At 45.9% G+C, this 16,121-nt stretch overlaps 2 protein-coding genes across 4 annotated transcripts in view; one reads left to right on the top strand and one right to left on the bottom strand.

The window, feature by feature from the left end:
• Window positions 1-3,868, bottom strand: part of bmp7b (bone morphogenetic protein 7b) — a 23,156-nt gene extending 19,288 nt beyond the window's left edge. Inside the window, exon 1 of the mRNA XM_056593413.1 lies at window positions 3,250-3,868. Coding sequence (XP_056449388.1) covers window positions 3,250-3,682 — 433 coding nt within the window. The 5' untranslated portion in view covers window positions 3,683-3,868. The remainder of the gene's footprint in view (window positions 1-3,249) is intronic.
• Window positions 3,869-9,804: 5,936 nt separating this feature from the next.
• On the top strand, window positions 9,805-16,114 carry spo11 (SPO11 initiator of meiotic double stranded breaks). Of its 3 annotated transcripts, none has more exons than XM_056593232.1 (13): window positions 9,805-10,183; window positions 10,337-10,450; window positions 11,121-11,209; window positions 11,483-11,549; window positions 11,640-11,748; window positions 11,991-12,077; window positions 12,758-12,794; window positions 12,944-13,053; window positions 13,366-13,465; window positions 14,047-14,084; window positions 14,455-14,531; window positions 15,001-15,112; window positions 15,276-16,114. In XM_056593232.1, the coding sequence occupies exons 1-13, from the start codon at window positions 10,080-10,082 to the stop codon at window positions 15,393-15,395; spliced, it is 1,164 nt and encodes a 387-aa protein (XP_056449207.1). In that variant the 5' UTR covers window positions 9,805-10,079; the 3' UTR covers window positions 15,396-16,114. The 3 variants fall into 3 exon arrangements, with proteins under 3 accessions (XP_056449207.1, XP_056449217.1, XP_056449225.1); XM_056593242.1 differs by having other exon boundaries at window positions 9,805-10,014; window positions 15,276-16,113; XM_056593250.1 differs by lacking the exon at window positions 15,001-15,112 and having other exon boundaries at window positions 15,276-15,369.
• Window positions 16,115-16,121: the final 7 nt, after the last annotated feature.

Below are 16,121 nucleotides of genomic sequence, written 5' to 3'. Positions count from 1 at the left end.
AGATGTAAGATTCCCTGATATTGTTTTATATTCTTTCCTGCTGTAGTCTTAATTTCAAATGGCTGAGAATAAGACTATTATACACTCAGATAGTCATGAGTTGCCAGGAATCTTTTCTGCTAATTACACTGCAACAAACAGTTTTAGTTTTGTAAGCACCACATGCACACACACAATATCTCTCTTTCTCATTCTCTTGACTCAACCTCTCTCTTTCTCTTTCTATTTCTCTCTTGGGTGCTCTCCCCTTGTGTTATTCGGATGGCAACACTTTACAGTAAGGATAGGCCACACACACACACACACACACACACACACACACACACACACACACACACACACACACACACACACACACACACACACGCAGGAAATGATTAATGTTATCTGACATGCAGGATGCAAATAGCAGACATGTAAGTCACCACACAGTTTGAGATAGAATAATGGGCATTAACATTTTTTTAGTGTTGGAACTGATGCCTAGAAGATGGTTTGAATGTGTGACTCAGTGTTTAAATATGTGGGGTACACAGCTTTAGCACAGGCCAAGAAATACCTGGAAGCTGTGGTTTGTTAGATGGGAAATGGCTTAATTTTCTGTGACCTCAGGCTAATGTTCCCAAAGACCATCAGGACCTTATAAATCATTATCAAAACAGGAGCATGCGTGAGCAAGCATGCAGGTCAGACTGTGTGTGTGAGTGTGTGTGTGTGTGTGTGTGTGTGTGTGTGTGTGTGTGTGTGTGTGTGTGTGTGTGTGTGTGTGTGTGTGTGTGTGTGTGTGTGTATGTGTGTGTGTGTGTGTGTGTATCACAATCCATCTCGGATCTCTGGCATATCTTGGCCTGCAGTACAACGCCGTCTCTCCGACGCCGACAGCACAGAATGCCAGCATTGCGGGGAACGACGTGTGGATAACTTGCGTGTCGTGTTTGCATTTTTTGGCGTGCGACTGCGGCATGTCCGGCGGTACACACCCAGCTCTGCGGTATCCCGTGCTGCGTGTTGCGGTGAATTCTGACTGCATGCCGTAAGCCATTTACACAGCTGGCCTTTTTAACTGAGGTGACTCAGTCAAGACAAGGTCCCTTGCTCTGGGGCCCGTCCCAAAAACCACACCCACCCTGGCCAGCTACGAACTGTCCCAGCAGTGCTTACGAGGCGCAGTCAAATCCCGACCTTGGCTTTCGCTCATACAGCCACCAATAAGCCAATGCTACAGAGGGAGCCCAACCTGGGGAAAACTGTTTTACGGTTGATTTTAATAATTGTTTAAATAATGAAGTTGGATTTCTGAGCCCTAATGGACTACCACCTCAGCCGAGTCATATCAAGCAATTCAGATGGTTTTGTTTTATCTACACAGAGAATACCTGGAACAATTGCATGCCAGCCCTAGCTGAATGTCAAAGTAAACATTCCAGTTTGGACAAAGCTAGGATTTCCAAGCGGGTTCCTGTGGTCCTTTTTGTGTTATACAGATGTTGTGTCAGGTATAAAGGTCACACCAAGCCAATAGCGATGTCAGTCTTGTTCATCTACTTATACCCCTCGTTTCATTTTATCAGATGGCAGACAATATTCAACCAGATCTCTGATCTCATCTGACTTTAATGTCCATTGCCGTAAATGAATGTGTTGTTATTGAATCATGTCATATGGTTTGTGGTAGGCCGAATTGTAAATACAACATTCTGGCCTTAGAAAGCCTTTGAACATATATTGCAAAGATGCATCTTGTCAAAGATTTTAAACAAAAAAGTATAAACTATGGTTATTCTATTTAATTATCCTGCCAATTCATCCAATTTAAAGTAAAACACATCTTCATGCATGATCCTTCTTCACCAAGTGGTGCCTTCTCTTGTTTCCCTGTCACTGTAAAAGTCACTCCTCTGTTTCTCCATCCGGCGCCGTCTCATGTGGAAGGTAATGAATGAGTTAGGCCTACCATGTCATCGGTACTATTCAATCAAAGCTGACTCAAATTTGATGGTTATCACATGAGACTGGAAGAGGATAAACAAGGAACCCTTTTCTGCCTTTTTTTCTGACTGCAAGCACGGCAAAACGACACCAGTGAGGCTAAAACACACGCCAACTTTAGGATTCTTAAATGAGTGATATGCATCACCAGGCTCAACATGTGTGCATCATGGGTGACGTTGACAAACAAGTTTGTACAACTCTATAATCCCATTGGTTTAACTTGTGTTCTAAAATTAAAGATGTTCAACAATTTACTCTCTCTCGCTTTCTCTCACACACGAACGCACACACGCACACACACGCACACACATGCACACACTTCCCATTGCAAGATTATTGGCGCTTGGTCCGAGCCAGAGAGTGAGTGAGGCCCTTGACTTTGTGAGACTGTGTGGTCAGGCCCGTCTGTGTCACTGCGTGTCAGAAATAGTCACAATGCCGTAATGACAGTGCAGCAGCGGTGGAGGAAGCTGTGCAACCTTCCCTCTCCTGCCAGAACACTCTATACAGCCACCATGCTAGGATGTTTTCCAGGATTTATACCTATAGACGTGCTCCTTTAACTTTGGCTGCCGTCCTTTAAATCGCTTTCAGTTAGCTAGCGGGCCATGTGTTCCCTTTGTAGCTAAGAGCCTCCCCGTGCTTTTCATCATACTCTGGCAGCAGTTCATCAATGTAACACGCACACCACTGCACTTTATCAAGATAGAGATTTTGCTTTGACAACTGTTGAGATAACTAAAGGATCTCCCCTTCAGTCCACCTATGCTTAGGATAGTGTAGATATGGGACTAGTTATAGATGAGAAACGAAATGATGCTCGGAAGAGTGGATGAGAAGTTAAAAGTCAAACTCTGGGGCCTTTCGTTTAAAACTTTAGAGGGGGAAAAAATTAAATCTTTAGTGCACTTTGAACTGTTTCCTGCTGTTGACTTTACTCATTCCCTAGATAAGGCGTTGTTGACATATTAGCAGACGCCTGGCCCATCATCTTCAGTAAAAGCACCTGAACCTTCAGCACGCTGCACAGCTGTTCGGCGTCCAGCAGCCCCGTGCGGTATGTGACACTTCTGGTAAATAACAGCACTTTGTTTATGTAAAGCGGTATTCGTCACCTGCATGTGTGTGCAACAGAAACATGCTAATTCATATGACACTGTCAACATTTCACCTTCAATAACAAGTTCAACTTTTTAACTGGAATGGCAAACAAAAAAACAACAACAAATAACATTAAGCATGATGGAGGACTCCTACCTAAATTGACGAAGCTCATCACCATGTCAGCATCGTTCAAGAAGTTGTTGTCCTGCAGGCTAGCAATCGGGGGCCCTTGCGTGGTGAAGACGGGCTTGTAGGGGTACGAGTATCTGTCCTCGTCTCCCTCCGTGGACATTGCATTGTACAGGTCCAACATGAACATGGGCGCAGCGTTGTGCTTCCCGTGGAGATGGGGACGCGGTCGGTGCGGTAAGCCCAGGATCGACAGGATCTCCCGCTGCATCTCCCGGCGTTCCTGGCTCTTCAGCCGCCGGTGGATGAAACTCGAATGGACCTCGTTGTCCAAAGTTAAGTTGGTAAAGAGGCTGTCCGCCAGGACGCAGTAGACCCATAAAAGGAACAAAACGGGAGAACGAGTATCCAAAACGGTTGCCATTGCGAATGCCATGCGTAATTGTGCACAATTCATTTAACTTGGCGAATACAACAAACGAATATCGATCTTCAGCATCAGATGTGTTCAATATCGGAATCAATGCTATGTTAAAAAAATTATCGATCCCACGAATTTGATATCAGGTATCTTAATTCCGGTCGCCGACCATCCACGATCACCAGTAGCCCGTGAGCGGATTCGTTTCACTGAGAGCTCTCTGTCCTGCGAACAAGTTATGAGGAGGTGCTATGTACTGGGAGGAGCAGCGCTGATCGCCAGAGAGGAACACACTGAGAGAAAGGGAGAGAGAGAGAGAGAGAGAGAGAGAGAGAGAGAGAGAGAGAGAGAGAGAGAGAGAGAGAGGAGAGAGAGAGAGAGAGAGAGAGAGAGAGGAGAGAGAGAGAGAGAGAGAGAGAGAGAGAGAGAGAGAGAGAGAGAGAGAGAGAGAGAGAGAGAGAGAGAGAGAAGGGGGGGGGGGGGAGCGAGAGAGGGGGGGGGAGCGTGTGAGACAGAGTGTGTGAGAGAGAGAGAGAGTGGGACAAAGAGAGAGAGAGAGAGAGTTTGTGTTTGTGTATGTGTGTGTGTGTGTGTGTGTGTGTGTGTGTGTGTGTGTGTGTGTGTGTGTGTGTGTGTGTGTGTGTGTGTGTGTGTGTGTGTGTGTGTGCGTGCGTGTGTGTGTGCACGTGTGTTTAGAAAGAAGATTCTAAAGTTGGTTGTCTGAAATATGGTCTTTGTTACTTTTTGCAGTTGCAAATATGACTAAAAAAATATGACAAGAATGATCCTGTGATAGTGTGTGTCTTATCCCTGAAAAGGGTCAGATTTTCTTTTTCTTTGGGCACATCCGAATGAGTAATGTGGGAGAGGTTGAAGCCTGCATTGGATATCTCAATTTTACAGCCTGCCCATGTGATGTGCAGGTGCATCCTAACAAAAGGGAACCATGTAACTTGGAACAGCCTCATTGGTGGTTGATTGGGTTCAGTAGAAACTCTGTGTGGAAACTCTGTGTCCGCTGACAAACTCTTCCGCTCAGTATTATGCGTGCATGTTGAGATTGCATGGGGTTTGTCACAGAGTCTGTGGAGCGCGGGCAGCATGCATGCTCGGAAAGAGGGATGCACATGTTTGGCAGCGACATCATGCCCCCATCTGCCTCTTCAACCTTGGTTGAACACTGCGCTTTATAATGGACATTTTATCCTGGCCCTCTTGTGTGCTGTAGTAATACTGCTCTACTCTAGTGATTGTCAAGATTCCCTTAACTCAATTTGACTGATTATTTACATATAGAAGCACATTTATCACAAATTGCATCGACCAATAATCGACTTCATGTTACCCTGTTGTATCGATGTGAAATATGCTTTTGATATTCTGGGAAGCGATGACGATTACGTTTCTTTCCCCTGGAGACATGCTCAGCCAGAGTTCAGACAGCAAGGTGATCTTTTCAAAGTAGGCCTCTGGTGAAGAAATACAGGCAGCCAGCCGGCTTAAGATTCTTTGCTATAATTGCATGCAGAGGAAGCGTGGGCAGGATGGAGAGTATGTCTCCAGGTTCTGTCTTCTTTAAACTCACCTCCCCTGTCCATTTAATACGGTTCGTCTTCAAAGCACAGCCACTCCCCTTTTTCCGATGACAATTCAATGTGGTTTCCCTTGAAAGCCTACAAAACACAGCCGCTGCTCGTGCTGCATATCTACCAGATACTCTATTGCTTTTAAATGACCTTTCAGCGGTAGCCTGTAACATATAAACATTGTTATCCGGTGCCACAGCTAGAATCAGCTAATAGCCCCAAGTGTTTACATTTCAGCAGTTTCAGACCAAGGACATGAAAGGGACTTGGTTCCAGTTATAGCTATACATCTCTCTCTCTCTCTCTCTCTCTCTCTCTCTCTCTCTCTCTCTCTCTCTCCTCCCTCGCTCTCATCCCATCGCTCATCTCTCTCTCTCTCCTCTCTCTCTCTCTCTCTCTCTCTCCTCATCTCTCCTCTCTCTCTCGCTCTCACTCTGCTCCTTGCCCTCGGGGCCCTCTCTGTCACACTCATTTTACTGGGGAGAGTTCAGACCCCTCTTGGACCTCCATCAGCCCCCAAACCTGGGTCTAGTCAGTAGCCAGAGAAGAACTGTTGCCCTGGGTCAGGACAATAGGAACAGACCCCCCTTTGTTAGGACCTCCATGGCCATGGTGACAGTCCTCATAAACAAAGGACACAGACTTGGGCCAGGCCTCACTGAGCAGCCAGCACTGAGGGGCCTTTTACCAGGGGAGCCACTGCAGAACAAACTATATCTGAGTCTTCTACCTTCAATTACTACCTTTCTCCTTCATATCATTTTATATTTATCCCAGTTAACCCCCAAACCCCCCCCCCCCTCCATACACACACACACAAACACACACACACACAAACACAAACACACACATACAAACATACACACACAGACACACACACACACACACACACACACACACACACACACACACACACACACACACACACACACACACACACACACACACCCACACACACACATACCCACACACACTTTTCGGAACACACAAAATAAACTAACTCACAAACAGTGACGTTTATAGAAATACCCCTAAAATATTAAACACATTATCTCCCAAGGGTGCGCACGTAACATTCTAACAGTCTGTGTCACCAGCAGGCCAGCCCACACACACTGGCATGTAAACAAAACCAAGCCAACTCCACTTGTGCCAAAAAACACATTAGGGCAGTGCAATACTCAACTGGCCCATACCTATGTCATGTGTGTATAGTTCAGATAAACGGAGCACTCATGTTCTCAATGAGCAGAGTCATGACTGACAATCGGAGGTCCAAATTTGCCAAGTGTTGAATCACTGGTGCCAGGTGGAGGAGTAAGCTCTGTTTAACCGGCCCAGGGTTAGTTTACTCGTCCCATCAACACCCATTCCCCACGCAGTACCTTTGTAATCAAAATACCAACAAGGTCCCTCAATAGCCTGGAAGACCCAAAGTGATGGGGTCGCAGACATCCTGAGTCCTGGACCCGTAAATAGCTTAAACACACTTCTACCTCCAGGCCCTTGAAATGTAGGTCTGCACCGAACCCCCGCAACACACACACACACACACACACACACACACACACACACACACACACACACACACACACACACACACACACACACACACACACACACACACACACACAAATACACCTTCTCTACTAATCTTAGCCTGCGTGTACCAACATACACTTGCCCACTCAGGCAGGTCACAGCACAACATCAGGAACCAAAGGAGAGGACCACACAGAGCAGGCCAGTGAATCACCCCCTGGAATAGGCTTGCATTCATGGCAAAAAAAACAACACAAGGAAAATGATAACATTCACGTTCTTTTGCAGACGTCTGCATGAGCACACATTTCCTTGGAAGATAGAAGTTGGGGCACTCTGCTTATCTATTTATGACATCTCCGCGGATCAGATCAGAGGTTGGTTTAATATTTAGACCGTCAGCGGTCCTCCTGTGAAGGCTTTGGGATGCATGGTGTGTGTGTGTGTGTGAGTGTGTGTGTGTGTGTGTGTGTGTGTGTGTGTGTGTGTGTGTGTGTGTGTGTGTGTGTGTGTGTGTGTGTGTGTGTGTGTGTGTGTGTGTGTGTGTGTGTGTGTGTGTGTGTGTGAACGTGGGGGTAGTATAGCAAGCCATAGGGGGTGAAGCAAAGGGGGTATAGTAAAAACTATTTCAAGGTGAATTGCTTTTGAAATGAAGGAGTATGGAATTGGTGGGGGGGAGGGGTTCAAGGAGTTGAAGCCCGTCCTGTTCCCCCACACCACCCTAAAGCCCATTGTTCCCGCTCTACCTGCCCAACCACACAACGTCTTGAGCTCTTTCTTTTCCTTGATCTGACCCCATGCGGTGTGTACACTGCACAGAGCGGCGGTCTGTTTAAACAGCCCGTCCAGGTGTGGCTAAACGATTGCAAATGTTTCGCCTTCTGGTGTCCGACACTTCCAGGGGCCTCGGGAACATGTGAAACACAGCTGGGAGACAGGCAAAGACACAGACGGAAGAAAGAGACTCTTGAACGACCTCAAGAAATCATTATCTCTTGCACACATTCCTCTCCCTGCGGATCTTGACATACCAAGCAGAGGCATGTCACAACAACCCGAGAGGTAACCGCATTGTTCCAAAAGCGACACAAATCTGCCCTTTCCTTCATGTCAGTCAGTGCTTACTTTCTCCTTGTTTCCTGGTTCTCCCCACCAGCCCTAACTCCCGCCCGGCCCGTCTGTCCACAGCGGTGAATGGTATAAAGGGGACACCGGAGAAGCCCGCGTCTGATTCATGGCACTCGGCAGCACCCTGCTAACCCTCATCATTTATGTCTGGGGCTGACGACAGGCCCCCGAGATACCATGTTACTTAAGCTCCCCACAAAGCCGGCGGAGTCGCCCGAGCCCCACAGCCACCGCAGGAAGTTATCAATCGCTCACTCTGTGGTCCCATGTCAGAGGATAAAGGCATTGACATTACGCTGGTCTCCCTCTGACAGCCACACACTCACACACACACACACACACACACACACACGTATCAGTGTGTCCATTATCGAGGTGTGAGGATCTGATAAAGGCCTGCCCCCCCCCCGCCCCCGCCCCCTCAGCCAACCTCGATCTATATGCCGCTGCAGGGGAATGCCATGGGCCTGCTGGATTCTCGTTCTCATCACCCTGTGAGGCGGTACTCTGGCTGTCAATCAGAGCGCAAGGCTAGGGTAATCAGTCACCTCTACTTTAGGGGATGCTGGTCTGAGGGGCCATTAGGAAACAGTCAGCCCCAGCCAGCAGGGTCTGGCCCGGGCCAAGCGCTGACGAGAACCAGAGGAGGAGAGTCCGATACGAGGAGAGGGGTGGGGGTGCCAGAGGGAGGTGGCTCTGTTGTGTGGCTACAGGATTGTGAAGGGAGGCCGCCTCTGTTTTCTATTTGTGAGGATTAGGTTGACAGATCTGTGTTTAGTTTCTTAGGGCCTCTAGCCGCAGCTAATCCCCCTCACCTGCAGTGCCCCCCTCGCTTCCCTTTCTTCTGACCTGCCAGCCCCCCACCGCTGCTCTCTGCCCTTCCTCCGATCCCCCCTCCCCCCCCCCCCCCCCCCCCCCCCTGCCCAGCACAAACACTCATCCCGAGACAAAAGCACATGACTCGTTTCACTCTGTCTCCTCAGGTTAGAGGCGCACACTCGACGCAGGCTTCTTTCCTGGGCCCTGGAAGCAGCGGGAGACTCTGCTTCTCCGGGATGAAGGAAAATTAAAAGCCCCCACCCCCCTCCACCCCTCTCAGCCAAACCAGTGGCCTTTCACAGATTTCCTCTTTTTAAGCCAGGGAAAGGTTTGTTCCCCTCCCTTACATTTCTTAGAGATACTCGTTACCAAGCAATTAACAACCATTACCACGGAAGCAACTTGTCAGAGCCGCTCAGGGGAAATGGAGACCTTTGGCGGAGCTACACGTTAGGAAATATTCGGGGTCAGGTCAGGGGCTCAAACCCCCTCTCTTCAGATGTTGGCTCCCACACACTTTACTTGAGGCCGGTGGAAAAAAGAAAGACCACAGGGCCTCCACAAACACACACAGCATGCCGGCCACTAATTCTTGACAGAAAGGACCCCTAGTGACCTGATAAAATCTAAACATGGTTTCTTGCTTGATAACGAGTCACATGATTTCAACATTAAAGGAGAATGCTGCTGACAAGGGAATCAGAGTGAGTTCTTCACCCCCTGGGTGATTTAAGCAATGCATACAAATAATGGGTAACTTTGCCTGAAGAAACTAATTTTAAGTTTATAAACTAGGAACATTATGGAACCATATGGAATGAAAAGTGTAATTGTCCTTTTGTAAGTATTAATAAGTATTTTTATAAGTATTAATCACATTTTAGAAAAAAATATCCACATTTCTTTTGGTACATTTCCTTTGTTTTCCATAGAAATGATTATGTTGACCATTTGCTCACTCCCCTTCACGCCCCAACAGGCATTAGCAGGTTCATGAGATCTCATCACGACGCGGAGCCACAGAAGAAGATGCTCACGGGGACGCTCACGCGAGATGAGCCATAACCAGACAGAGTAATAATTAAAACGTGTCCGGGAATGAGTGACACAGGACCGGACGTATATCTAGACTAAAACCTGCGGGTCTATGCGTGTAGTAACGGCTTGATACAGTTTCCTACAGTCGTGGTGCGTGACGTTGTCCTGTTTGTTGATGTGAATCCACACGAACAGCCATGGCGGGCAAAGAGCGCGCGGCCGGTGCGCGTGAGCAGCAGACATCTGTGACTGATGGTAAAATAATCACATCCTTTCAGACCACGCTCACGTTTAGCCTTGTTTAGCCTTTTTGACGTTCAATGGAAACCGGCCAGCAAGAGCAGTTTGCTGAAATCGATAAACTGCGCGATGAATTGTTGACAAACATAAAATGTGACGTCGAACCACCAAAACAACTCGACAGGTGTGTTTTCTAATTCATTTGAACGTTTTTTTTAAAACGGTCGTCCAAGCGTCCCCGTCCCCCCCCGTCGTGACTTGAAACGATTATTGAATGACGAAATCTATGTTTTCATTGTGGTTCAGCCTGCTGACACATTTGTTTTTCATTTTCCAGTCGAGAAGTTTTGACACGAATAGAAAATGTGATTCTTGGAATGGTCGCCACGCTGTCCAAGGACGAGGCCCCCGTCCTGGTGCTGCCCAGCAGGTCCGACTGGGCCAATGTGAGGTGAATAACATGGAAAACAAAATCTCTATCTAACATGTTGGAGGAAGTTTAATGCGGGAAATATGTGTTCAAGATCAGTGACACAAAAAAAATCCCCTATTGCTAGAGATTAAATATTTAATAGCTTCCGGACTATCAGAGCATTTCCATCTGTCAAACTGTTGAAACACTCCTGAAGGCACTCTCGCACACGCACACACACACACACACACACACACACACACACACACACACACACACACACACACACACACACACACACACACACACACACACACACACACACATACACAGGATCAGTCACTCCCCATAAAAACCGGTAGCTAGCAGAGGTCTTTAATGAGCCTATAGGCGAGGTAAGCTAGACCTTTGGCTCAGAACTAGGCAAACTGTCTGGTGTAATTCAGATCAAACATGAACACATCTTAGAGCGCATTTTCACTCAGCTCCTTTAAAAGTGAGAACGCAGTAACTTGAGAGCCAAATGTTTTGCGGTGGAATTGCACTGGTGATGATGGGACTCGCAGGTAACCCCCGGGCCTCCGGGAGTTTTTAGTTTTTTGAGGGCTTGCAGGTGGTGTCTGACTCAGAAGAGTGAACATTAAACTACCACTTATACTGTTTGAGGATTATGGTTTGATTTGCCTTCTTCAATCTTTTTGCATGTGAGTTTCGACAGTGCAGTTGGTCTGCAAATGATCGCAGGAAGCTCAGTCACCACTGTTCGGAGCGACTGCTCTTTGTCTGTCAAAAAGTTTGGTAAGAAAAAAGGACATACACATAAACACACGCACAACCCTTATTCATTTTAAACCAAATCTACTAGGAGTATAGACTGCTCTGTGGTCATTCATAATAGCTTTAACATGTAACATTGTTTGCTGTAAGTATAGTAATGCAACATATTATATTGATGACCAAACATTAAACCATATAGACAGTATGAACAAGTTAAATTACAAGAAGGGGAAATAATCATATTATATATAAAATGGAAGTCCCTAACATTTAAGATATTCCTCTTTGTTATAGCACAAATCTTTAAGATTCTCTCTATCATCTATAAACTTGTGCAGAGCAACTCATACGCCACAAAGAGGTAACTATTATAATTCGTTGAAAATGATGAAGGCCCTTTGCTAATTTGACATGAACCTATTAGAGTTGATTTGTTTTGTGTCTAATACAGGGACATATATTACAACGACACCCAGCTCTTTGGCTATCAGAGGGCAGTGGACTGTATTGTGGACGACATCTCCTGCATGCTCCAGGTTCCACGCAGGACACTACATGTGGTACATGGGCATCAGTATGTGCATGATTGTGTGCGTGCGTGTCTGAGGGGGTACGCATATTGATTTGTGTATAAAAACACTCTCCTTATCGTAACTCCTTATATTATATAAACGTGTTAAATGCCCGGAGGCAATTTTGGGATCTTGCATAATGCAAGCATTAACCTTCGTCTTAGCAAAAAAAAACTGAAAGAGATTTTATAATGTGTGTATGCGTGTGTGTGTGTGATTCTCGTCATCAGTTGGCCACATCCAAAGGCTTCCTCTGCGGTGATCTGAGTTACCTGGAAGGCGATGGTTCCCGGGTCAACTGCCTCTCCAGCTCTGCTGTACGTACCTGTCATGAGCTATACCCTTACCTGAAAGCCCACCCTACACATCCCTGACCCGACATCAACAGCTCCAACATCAGCATGCTGTAGAGTGAAATACATGGAGTAGGAATAAACCATTCCTGGGTGTCCCACTATTGGAAAATACGGCAAGACAGGGGTGGTGATGTATTGTATTTTCAATAACAGTTGTAAATTATTGTGGTTTATTCCACTTCTGCCACACTTAACAACAATGGTTGGATAAAAGTTAATTTAATCTATTATGTTATAGATGTCTTCATTGACCTATTCACCTGAAATTCTAATATACTTCTTCGAAAATATTGTTTTTACGTTGTCATGGAAACGCCTGGTCGATAGTTCTTTACCATTGTTGTTCACGTTGGTTTTTTTTTCACATTGATTTGGTACTGCTAAAAGACAGATGTGTCCCGTTATTGAATAATAACGGGACACATCTGCACAGCCTTGGAACGCTTTTGACCCATCCGAATCAAGTGTTGAACAATGCTGTGGTATAAATGTTATATAAACACTGAGCTAGCTTAAGTACTAGAGACATTTCATTCTAGGAGTACACCATGAGCCTTTTGTCTTCAAATCATCTGTTTCTTCTTCTTCATCGATGAGCCATAAACGCTTAACCTTCTGATGTTACGATATTTCATTTTCAGGCTGTCCCTGTGTCTTCCAATGTTGCCGGAATTAAAAGTATCCTTTGGGGAAATCAAAACATGGTTACACAATCTCTCTGACCCCCACTGCTCTGTTATCGTTTCCTGCTCTTAAGTTCTCTCTGACTCACGCAACCGCATCCATTGTGAGAAGCATTGTGTGTGCCTGACCTCCTCACTTTCCAGATATTGTGTCTTCTGCCAAGTTTGTCCTCATTGTGGAGAAAGATGCCACGTTCCAGAGATTGATTGACGATGACTTCTGCTCAAAGCTCTGCCCTTGTATCATGATCACAGTGGGTCTGACTTCAATATTTTGGGCATATTTTGAAACTTGATTGTGACCATGGTAGTCATTGACTGCCATTAGTGGACAGGACACATTTCTCAAAGGCATCTTCCAATACCATGCATATACTTTAACACAAGTGTGTGTGTGTGTGTGTGTGTGTGTGTGTGTGTGTGTGTGTGTGTGTGTGTGTGTGTGTGTGTGTGTGTGTGTGTGTGTGTGTGTGTGTGTGTGTGTGTGTGTGTGTGTGTGTGTGTGTGTGTGTGTGTGTGTGTGTGTGTGTGTGTGTGTGTGTGTCTTTGTGTGTGTGGGTTGTCAGGGTAAAGGGTTCCCAGATGTAAACAGCAGGCTGATGGTGAGGAAGCTTTGGGACACTCTGCACATCCCCATCTTTGCCCTGGTGGACGCTGACCCTCATGGTACACCTCTACTCTCTGTCTTTTAATCACATGATGCTCTTCTTCCAGGTCCCTATGAGCCAAGTATATGTCCTATAGCACACAACAGAACAGATACCGACTGTGAAGCAGGTCTACGTGGAACACCTCTAGTGATGTGGTTACTTTATTTCTTAAGCACGTGGACATGGATTTCATTCTACGATGAATAATTCAATTAAACCAAGAATAAGCAGAACTAAGACAACGTGGATAATCACATCATCTCTGTTCACCAGGTTGTAGAACTCCTTGTACCAGATTCCGAAAAGTCCCATTACATAAAAATAATTAAAGGAATAAATGTAATGAAGCATGGGGCGCGTTAGCTCCCACTGACGACAGTGAGCACCTGTGACCTTTCCATTGTGTCGTACTCGAGGCTGTCCAAGTCAATTACTCCCCATTAGCCTGTAGGATAGCGGGCCATTGTACAATCCACATCTTCTTCTCCCCTCGTTATGTCTGTGGGGATAATTTCTCTCTGCCATGGCCTCTGATGTGTGAATCTCTGCTTCCCCTCTCCCTCTCCCCCTCCCCCGTTATTCCTTTGATTTTCCCAGGCATTGAGATTATGTGCATCTACAAGTACGGATCGGTGGTGAGTCCCACCGCCAAAGTTATTCCAGTACTGTGTATTATCCAATGAGGCCTGCTCTGTGTCTCTGCGTTAGCAATATGTAATTACATGGCTCCTCAAATGGAAAATGTGCCGATCATCCATCCTAGGATATCTGAACTGACATGTTAAGGCAAACAACCTGTTTGGGATGCTGTGGTATTTACGTTTTTATTATTTCGCTGTGTTGTTCAGTGTTTCCTGCACCATCTTTATCTGTTTTTCGCCCTCTTATATGCATGGTGTGTGTCTGTGTGTGCCTGACTTTGTGTTCCTTTCTGTGTGCGCATGCATGATGTGTATGCACGTATGCGTGTGTGTTTGCTCAATGCAGCCTTTCTTTTCCCCACAGGCAATGTCGTTTGAGGCCCACAATTTGACTGTCCCTAGCGTGAGGTGGATGGGCCTCCTCCCCTCTGACCTCCAGAGGTTTGGACTCACCACTCACTTACTTCCTACTTCCTCCCGCCTCTAATTGGGATTATATTCTGGACCGTTTAGATGGTTTGTCTCTGCCACTTCTCTCCCCCCGCCATCAGGGAGCGGCTGTGAGGGTATATTGAGTTTTAAGTATACATCCATAATCCTAGCCCGGAGCGAGACCTTTTGACGTCAGTTTAATTGTAGTTTGCAGACTTTGCTTCCCGACCTCCTCAAACGCTGTGTGGTGCAAAGGGGAAAGAAGCAAGGGGTGTATCTCGTGTTTAGTGGTAGTGAGGAAAGAGAATAGTGCCTATTTATTAGCCTGTGTGGTAGCGAGAAAAGATAATAGCCCCTGTTTAATAGCCAGCGTGGTAGGGAGAAAACATAATAGCCCCTGTTTAATAGCCAGCGTGGTAGGGAGAAAACATAGCCCCTGTTTAATAGTGTCTGAAGATTCAGATTTTCCACCTTTTAGGCTAAGAGTCCCTCAGGACATGCTGATCCCACTCACCCAGAGAGATGAGAGCAAGCTCCACAGCCTCCTCAGAAGACCCTACCTCGCCAGCCAACCGTCCTGGCAGAAAGAGGTCTGGTCTGGGCTGGGCGGGGGGGGGGGGGGGGGGGGGGGCAGCAGGGGTATGCGTGTGATCGAGGGCTCACTGGATTGTGAAATGGTTGTAAACATTGCACCTGGTAATCGTTCTTTTGCTGTTTTTCATTGTACTGCGTGCATGTTGTATCTTGTTGCAGATGGACCTGATGCGACAGAACAAAGTAAAAGCTGAGATCCAGTCTCTCTCTGCTATTGGCCCTGACTTCCTCTCCAAAGTCTACCTCCCCAACAAGCTGCGCTATGGGGGCTGGATATGAGGACAATGCTGCCATCTACTGGCTGACTTCATTATGTAGTTGGTCCACCAAAGCATACATTCATTTCATAATGCTAACATGTTGAACTAGAAGCCATTAGACATACAGAAAACGAAAAAAATTAAAGAATAAAAATATATACTACTGCTGATACTAGTATTTATATAAATATTTTTGATTAAGTAAATTAAAAAACCAAGATATGTTATATTCCGCTTTATTTATTGGCAACAGGTGGCGACATTGAAAATGTCTTACAGTGTTTATAGCAGTTAAGGTCAGTTTTCGGAATTTTGTCCTGAGGACTCATGGCAGGTGTGTAGTATAAGGAATATCCAACAAATGTAATTTTAAAATACATTTTCAGGACTTGAGGAAAAAACATGTGAGAATTTCAAAAGGCAGGATAGGTAGACATGTGAAATACTGGCCGGGTGATATTGACACGCAAAGCCAGTGTTCTATCTCCTTGTCTGAATTAGCTTTCCCTGTATTTAAAATGAACACATACGGAAATACGTTATTCAGTAACAAACTCGCACCATGTCTTAACTGCATTATTTTTAAAACATCAAATAATTCGAAGAAGAAAATCCTCCAAGCTTTATCTATTTTATGGGCTGTGATAAAACGGATCCCCTCCATGTATGGTGTTTTTGTGTGAGTTGCTTATGTATCTCTATCTGAGTCTGGCTTTGAACTGAGATGTTGTATGTAGGACCCTTC

Source organism: Gadus chalcogrammus, chromosome 1 (genome assembly GCF_026213295.1).
Source record: "Gadus chalcogrammus isolate NIFS_2021 chromosome 1, NIFS_Gcha_1.0, whole genome shotgun sequence".
Taxonomy (NCBI): Eukaryota; Metazoa; Chordata; class Actinopteri; order Gadiformes; family Gadidae; genus Gadus; species Gadus chalcogrammus.
This window is presented reverse-complemented; position numbering and strand designations above follow the sequence as displayed.

Excerpts from the sequence above, each read along its gene's own strand:
- spo11 (XM_056593232.1), top strand. The coding sequence starts at position 10,080 with ATGGAAACCGGCCAGCAAGAGCAGTTTGCTGAAATCGATAAACTGCGC. Across the intron at positions 10,184-10,336 it reads CCACCAAAACAACTCGACAG|TCGAGAAGTTTTGACACGAA; the intron begins GTGTGTTTTCTA and ends TTCATTTTCCAG. Across the intron at positions 10,451-11,120 it reads TCCGACTGGGCCAATGTGAG|TTTCGACAGTGCAGTTGGTC; the intron begins GTGAATAACATG and ends TTTGCATGTGAG.